The sequence below is a fragment of the Chiloscyllium plagiosum genome, chromosome 2, assembly GCF_004010195.1.
Source record: "Chiloscyllium plagiosum isolate BGI_BamShark_2017 chromosome 2, ASM401019v2, whole genome shotgun sequence".
In the NCBI taxonomy this organism is placed as follows: Eukaryota; Metazoa; Chordata; class Chondrichthyes; order Orectolobiformes; family Hemiscylliidae; genus Chiloscyllium; species Chiloscyllium plagiosum.
Window position 1 is genome coordinate 8723663 of NC_057711.1, and position 8062 is coordinate 8731724.

An 8062-nucleotide genomic window follows, 5' to 3' on the forward strand; every position below is an offset into this window, starting at 1 on the left:
TAAAGATACCTGCCAGTACCCTCTGAGTAAGTCCAACTTAGAAATGTAAGTTTCTTGTCCCCCCTCTTCAGTACAGTCTTCCAACCGTGGAATTGGATATTCATCAGTCTTTGTAATTGCATTGACTTTGTGATAGTCCATATAACCATGGGTACCATCTTGTTTTGACACCATTTTACAATGGGTGAGCTTCAATCACTATAACTCACTATGGTTACGTAGTCTTGGAGCATGCGCTCTATCTCCTTCTGAACCAGTGCCAACTTTAGAGGGTTATGCACATAAGGATGTTGCTTATTCAGAAAAACACTTCCTTTCTCTACACCATGCATAATTATTTAAGAACGTGGTGCTGGAAAAGCAGGTCAGGCAGCATCCGAGGAGCAGGAGAATCATTGTATCGGGCATACGCCCTTTATCATGCATAATTAGGTTAGCACTGCACAGATTATTTCCACATATCTCCCCATGTGACAGTAATAACTCTTTCAGATCATTTTGATTTTTCTCTGGAAGGTAACTCCATAATTATCCTAATTTTTGACAGCCTTCTCATTGTCCAAGTTAATTTGAGGAATGCCTGATTCAGAATCCTCTGAACTTGGTTCTCCCGTCTGTGTTGTAGTTATTAGCATCTCCTCCTGTTGCTTGTTTTGAAAGGCTCACCCATCACTGGAAATAACACTAACACCTTTTATCCGATCGCAAAATTTCGAGTTTTTGATTTCTTGTTTGCTTCCTGTTTCATTGTATGCTGCGATACTTTTAAATGCTGCCTAGCCAACTCCCCAGCTCCATTTAATTGTTCTTAAAATTAGACACATAGTCCAAATGAATTCAGACTTACCAATTTCTCCTTTATCATTTTTAATGGTTCCCTTACTTCATGCCAAAAACTAATTCAAATGGACTGAATTTGGGTCAATTCATTTGGTGCATCTCTGATGACAGAAAGTACAAATGGAATTTCCTTATCCCAATCAGCTGGACAGTCTTCACTATAAGCCCTCAACATGATCTTTGATGTCTGATGATACCTTTCCAGCACTCCCCACGACTCTGGATGGAATACTCCAGATTTGAATTGTTTTATTCCTGAGCTGTCCATCACTTCCTAGAATAATTTCAATGTGAAGTTTTGGCCTTTGATCTGGTTGTATTTCTGTGGGTAGTCTGTATCTAGTGAAAGGTTTGAGTAATTCCTCTACAACCCTTTTAGCTATGATATTGTGTAATGGAACGGTCTCTGGAAATCTAGTCAATACATCCATTATTATTAACAAACACTGATTCACACTTTTTGTTTTAGGTAGGGGTCCTACGCAATCAATTAAGACTCTTGTAAAAGGTTCCTCAAATGCAGGAATAGGTATTAAAGGTGCAGGTTTTATTACTGCCTACGGTTTTCCGATTACCTGAAATGAATGACATGTCTGGTAAAATTCAATTACACCCTTGTGCAGTCCAGGCCAGTGAAAATGTTTTTGTATTTTAGCTTGAGTTTTTCTCACTCCTAAGTAACCCCCTACTGGTAGTTCATGCACCACATGCAACACTTCCATTCTATAACCCACTGGCAAAACAACTTGATGAATTTCTGCCCATTTCTCATCTGTCTGAATATGTGATGGTCTCCATTTACTCATTGATACATCATTTTAAAGATAGTAGCATTCAAGGATACATTTGGATTCTTTGCCCATGTATGCCTTTTGATACAAATGCTTTAAATTTTCAACTTTCTGTTGTAACTCAGTTAATTTATCTGAGCTGAAGATGTCTGCTGTGTCATCTACCTGCTCATGGTTTGTATCAACCATCTGATCAAACAGGGTCTCTGCTAATTCCATTTCAACTTTCTTAACTGTACTCTTTGATCTCTCCTGTTTCAACTGGTGACTTTGTGACCTTGTTACCACACATCAAGAAAATTCTCAGGATCTGTGTCCTGCAATAGTTCAGTTGCCTGAGTTTCCACTGGCTTTTCAACAACCTTTCCTGAAGAAGGGCTCATGCTCGAAACGTTGATTCTCCTGCTCCTTGGATGCTGCCTGACCTGCTGCGCTTTTCCAGCACCACATTTTCTTTTTCAACCACAGTAGGCAGCACTCCTTCCTGTGAACTAGCTATATCATTAGCAAGGGCAAATTGTAATCCTGGAATTGAGAGTTTTTTCCAGGACTCCTACCAGGACTTCTCCACTCTTCACTGAACACTCTAACCTCACTTTACATAATTGAGCACTTCTTGTCTCACCGTGAATTCCCATTATTAGTACCTTTTCTGGCAATGGTCCTTCTGAAGTACATATATCCTCATCTTTCAACATCACAGATTGAGAGGATCCTGTATGTCTTAATATTGTAACCTCTTCACTTGCTGCTCCTCTTTATCTTTGCAGGTGTAGGATTTAAGAAGATCTGGCACATCCTCTTAACCAACCTCTGACCAGGTTGTATATTCTGGTGCAGCTTTCTAGTCTCCACTGTGCTTTCTGTTACCCCACTCCAACAAAATTCACTGGTTTATCCTGTTTTCCGTCATCTGGCTTCCCAGTGCTTTTCCTAATCGACCAGCACTGTGATTTCATGTGGCCTACCTTATTGCAGTGAAAACACCACAGCTTTTTAACTTCTCTGTCCCCTTCAAGGGTTTCCTTTTTACCCTGTGGTAAATTATCCTTATGATCTTCACTAAGTCCTATCTTTCCCTTTCCACGTGAAGATTTCTCTTTGCTCCAGTTTCTATCCCTCATGAGTTGAAATTGATTCTGGAAGCCAATATTTGCCTTATGGACAAGCTCATAATCATGAGCCATTCCAGCTGCTAACCTTGCTGTTTTAACCCACTGCTCTCCCACATGAGTTCTCACTACTTCAGGAAGTGAATTTTTGAACTCCTCCAAAATAATCGTCTCTCTAAAAGCGTCATTGGTTTGCTCTATTTTTAATGCCCTTATCCACCTGTCAAAATTACTTTGTTTCAAACTCAGTGTAGGTTTGACTCGGATCCCTCCTTAGATACCTGAAATATTGTCCGTAGGCTTCTGGGATAAGCTCATATGCAGTTAAGATGGCTTTCACCTCCTCATGCACCCCAGATACCTCCCTCTGATAATGATGCAAATGCCTCACTAGCTCCACCTACAAGTTTTGTTTGGATCAACAAAACCCACATGGTCATTGGCCACTGCATTTGTTTAGCCATTTTTTTTTCAAATGAGATGAAAAAGGGTTTCACATCCTTCTCATCAAATTTGGGGAATGCTTGAATATATTTAAGCAGTTCCTCACCAGACCTTCGGGTACGGTGGGTTTGTCCATCCTCACTCTCTTCCTCACTCAGCTTACCTTCAGCCTTCATCTCCATCCTTTAAGCTGACTGTCCTGTCTAAGCACCAATTTCTGAAGTTCAAACTCCCTCTCTTTCTTCCTTTCCTCTCTCTTTCTCTATTTTATCTTTTTGTTCTGCTAAAGTGATTTGTTCTTTTTCTCTCTCCTCTGCTTTTAATCATAATTCATACTGTTTCGTTTCTGTTGCCCTTTCCTTTTCATTTGCTTCTAACTCAAGTTGTTTCATTCGCAGTTTAATTTTTAGCCATCTCTAAAAACTCTGGTGGCGTTTCCAGCAAATTTAATTGCTGAGCTATTGCTGTAATTATCTCTCCTTTCCTCACGGAAGGAGGAAGCTCAAACCCCAGCTTATCTGTTCATTCTAGCAGCTTGGCCTTAATCACCTTTTGTTAAACCCCAAAGTCACTTCTTCTACACCCAGGAAGCTTTTGGTGACTGAAAGAGCCATTGCTATCCCAAGCACCATTTAAACCAACCGAAATCAACACCTGGAATAAAAGACACTAACACCTACCACTCGCCGCTTTCAAGTCCAGCAAGTCTAATACCCAATTTGGAACTAGAGAACAAATCCTGATGAACCCCAATCTGTTATGGAGCAGGCCAGGCCCCCTCAAAACATTTCAAAAGAGTAGCCCAGACCCTAACTTTGTTAGTTGGTTTAAGCAGGTGTAATGTGAATATTCCAGGAGGGAGACATCTGGCCCAACCACTTAGTGTTATACAAAACAACTTATTTGCGGGGGAGATCCAAGATAGCGGCGACTCAGCAAGTCTGAGTCTATAGTGCTCCTCCCAAGACCTAGGCAAAGTGGGCCACCCTCCCCCACCACATTCACCAAATCCACTAAAAATAGTTTTTATTTAATGTAATTAGTGGCTTAGTACTAGGGGGAAAGGAGCCCCTCCCCCACCCTCCCCAGCTGCAGCAGAGGCGTCCGCAGCCGCCCCAGGGGACTTACCTATGGTGGTGAGCCTCGCGGAAATAATCTCCAAACTCAATGCGAAGATCGATGCTTTCAAAGAAGAGTCCCGAAGTCGGTGGAACTCACTCTCGGCCGCTCTACAAAAGCATGCCCGAGACATCGAAGAAATTGAATGCCGAGTCGGAGGGGCGGAGCTAAAGGCTGCGACCTCCGAGGTCATTGCAGAATCGGCCGTGGATCGGGTCCGGACTCTCGAGCAGCAAGTCCTGACCTTAGAGAACCACATTGATGACCTTGAGAATCGAGGTCGTCGAAAAAGTATTAGTTTGCTGGGCCTTCCCAAACGGGAAGAAGAAGGCCAGCTTATAAGGTTCCTTGAACAGTGGCTTCCGCAGTTATTGAATCTGGAGGCTGGATTAGAATAGAATGGGCCTACAGGCTTGCAATACACGGGCCCGGCTCGAACCAGTGCCCCCTCCCGGCCCTGTTCCGGCTGCAGAGCTATAAGGTGAGGCAGATGCTTTTGGAAGCCTCCAGAAATCTTGGGAAAGATCCACAAGCCATGACTCATAAACATTCCAAGATTATGTTATTTCAGGACTTTTCCCCAGCTTTGGTTCGAAAGAGGAAGGCGTTTGATGAAGCAAAGAAGTGTTTAAGGGATTTAAACATTCAATACTCCTTGCGCTATCCAGCCATACTACGCTTTAGCCATGAAGGGTCCGTGTATAACTTCGAATCACTGGAGAAGGCCAAGGAACTTTTGGACTCTCTTAGACAAACTATAAGAGTTAATTGATATTGTTTTGCCCTATCCCCACCCCGGTCTCCCCCCCCCCCCCTCTTTTTTTCCTTTCATTATCTTACTGTTTAATATTATCTCGGGGGGGGGGGTGGGAAGAAGGGCTTATTTATTCATCCGTTATTTAGCGATTTCCTTTTCCCCTTTTTTTAATATATAGGCCAGGGGCTCTAGTTAATGTAAATGGGGGGAAGGTGGCTACCTTATTTTATTTTATCTTTGTCCTTGGGAGCGGGGTTGCTTTCCCCTGTTATTTTGTATAAATATAATTATTATTTGCTGTGACTGTAATGTTATAGTCATATATGTTCATATATGGTATTAACATTACCAAATATATCCAGGTGTTGGTGTGGGTGGAGGGGGATGGGGGATAGGGTACTCACTGTTAGTTCTAGTTCAGTAGTATACTTTAATTTTCTTTGTCCTATCGTGGGGTGCCTGGGTCAAGGGTGGAGCACTGGTTGGGAGAGGTTATGATGGGTTTTTTGAAAAGGAAGTGATGCCCCCTGGGAATAAGGGGGAAGATCTCCACTTAAATATGTTTTATACTTTTTTTTACTATTTAGAAATGTTTTTTTTATTATATTGATCTGAATGTACTAAAGAGCTTTTATTTTTGTGAATTTTATATGCTCTATGCTCGGGATGTTTTGGATAAATACGGGTTTTGTTGTGATCTGATGTTAACACATTCCGAGCATATATATCACTGCTCAATTTATGTGTAATCCATTGGATTTCTTTTCTCTTGAATAATGTAAGAATTTTAATGATACATTCTGGTTAACTGTAAGTGAGATGAGTAGTTGGTTGAGTTTTGTCTTTGTTTTTCTCTTGGTATTTCTGTTTTCTTGTTTGATAGATTTTGGTTATCATTTATTTAACATTTAACTGTATATCAAAGTTTATACTTGGGTCTTTTTTTTAGTTTTCTTTTGTAAACTTGTGGAAAAAAATAGAAAAAAAACAACTTATTTGCAAGATTATCGAATGAAACACAAACAAAAGAGAGCAGGATATAAAATAGTTTAACCTATCTGAAAACCCAATAGACTATCCTAACTTAATGATGCTGTTCCGACTACTTGCAACAATCCTAATAAACATCCCTTCACACAAAGAAAACGAAAAATCAAAAAATAGTGTCTTACAGGAGAGATGTCAGAGAGAGAGAGGGTCAGCATGGACCTGCTTCTCTGCGTCCATCAGCTTCACAACTGCCTGCCTGCTAAAACCAAACCAAATCAGAGAAAAGTTGAGCTGCGAGAACTGGCCACTCCCTTTTCATTGCGCAAGTGGATTCTGGGTAATCCAAGATGGAGGATGAGAACAATTTCTGGCTGTAGCAGCCGCTCCTTCTTTGAGGTATTTTAGGTGTTGGAGGTGATTTCCTTGCATTCCAGAAGCAGCAAATACTGTTTTATAGGCTGTTGCTTTGTTTTGGAACCTTGGAGAGAAAGAAAGTCAAAACAATGGCACTTTTAAAAGGGAGAAGGTCAGACAAAGGCAGCACATGGTCAGTGAAGGAGAGAGAGAGAGAGAGAAAGAGACCCACACTGCTAACTGACGCAGCAGTGATCCTGCACAGTTACTACCTTTGCATGTATCTTCGGATATCGGAGTGTGTCTAGGAATATTTAACAAACAGTGGAATTCACAACTGATCTTGGAGGAAACTGTTTGGGAGAGGTCACAGCACAGAAACAGATAAATGCATAATTTTAAGTGTAGGCTTTCTGTAAATCTGTAATAGAGAGTAGAGTGAGTTCTTTTTTGATTACATGTTTTATTGAGATCTGTCTCTTGATTAAATTTTAAAAGTATAAGCCATAATTATTAGGTTAGCCTGGAGCAGTGTTTTGTAGAGCAATAAGACGGTGCTATTTTCTGAATCTGTAGATTGTGAAGGAGCAAAATGGCCGTTGGTAGAGTACTATGGTCTTATTGTTGGATGTGGGAGTTTTGGGAGAGTTTATGTGTTACTGAGGATTACGTCTGCACTAAATGTTGTTGGTTGTGAATCCTATCAGATCAAATGGATTAGTTGAAGCGACAGTTAGAGGCAATGAAGAATTTACAAGACCAAGGGGGTGTGATGGATGACAGTTATAAGGAGGGAGAAAAGCCGCAGATACAGTCACAGAGATGCGTTAACTCCAGGAAAGGTAGGAGAGGTAGGCTATCCCCATTTCAAACAAAATGCTGTTTTGGAAAATGTAGGGGATGATGGAATCTCAGGGGAATGCAGTATGAACTGCTAGGTTTCTGGTATAGAGACTGACTCTAATGTAACGAGGAGTACGTTGGATTCTAAGCGATCAATTGTGTTAGGGAGCACTCTAGTCAGGGGCACAAACAGACGATCTGCGGCCAGCAGCGAAAAATCAGAATGATGTGTTGCCTCCCTAGTTAGGAACATGGGACTGGGATATCATAGCAATTATAGAAACGTGTCTCGGGGATGGACAGGACTAGCAGCTTTATGTTCCAGGATTCAAATGCTACAGGGAGGACAGAAAGGGAGGCAAGACAGGAGAGGGAGTGGCGTTTTTGATAAGGGATAGCATTACCGCCATACTTAAGGAGGATATTCCTGGAAATACATCCAGGGAGGTTATTTGGGTGAAACTAAGAACTAAGAAAGGGATGATCACCTTATTGGGATTGTATTATAGATCCCCGAATAGTCAGTGAGAAATTGAGACACAAATTTGCAAGCAGATTTAAGTGATCTGTAAGAATAATAGGGTGGTTATGGTAGAGGATTTCTGCTCATGAAATAGTTCCAGATTGCAATAAGCAGTCTTCTCATCCTCACAACCACATCAACAGTGCATTTCGAGACAAACAAGCAAGGGTGATGTTGAACAAAAAAAGATTGGCGCTTCAGTTTGTCTGTCCTTAAGACTTTTGGACATTTACCAATGTGGTTACTGTTCAGTATTAGCTGGTGAAGTGAAACGAAACTTACGAAGATC

The 8062-nt window shown here is 41.2% G+C and overlaps 1 protein-coding gene across 1 annotated transcript in view; it reads left to right on the forward strand.

Moving 5' to 3' along the window:
* Positions 1-4317: 4317 nt before the first annotated feature.
* The window catches only part of LOC122539550 (probable ATP-dependent RNA helicase DDX60), a 148737-nt gene continuing 144992 nt past the window's right edge, over positions 4318-8062 (forward strand). Inside the window, exon 1 of the mRNA XM_043674534.1 lies at positions 4318-4597. Within this exon, the coding sequence (XP_043530469.1) occupies positions 4318-4597 (280 nt within the window). The remainder of the gene's footprint in view (positions 4598-8062) is intronic.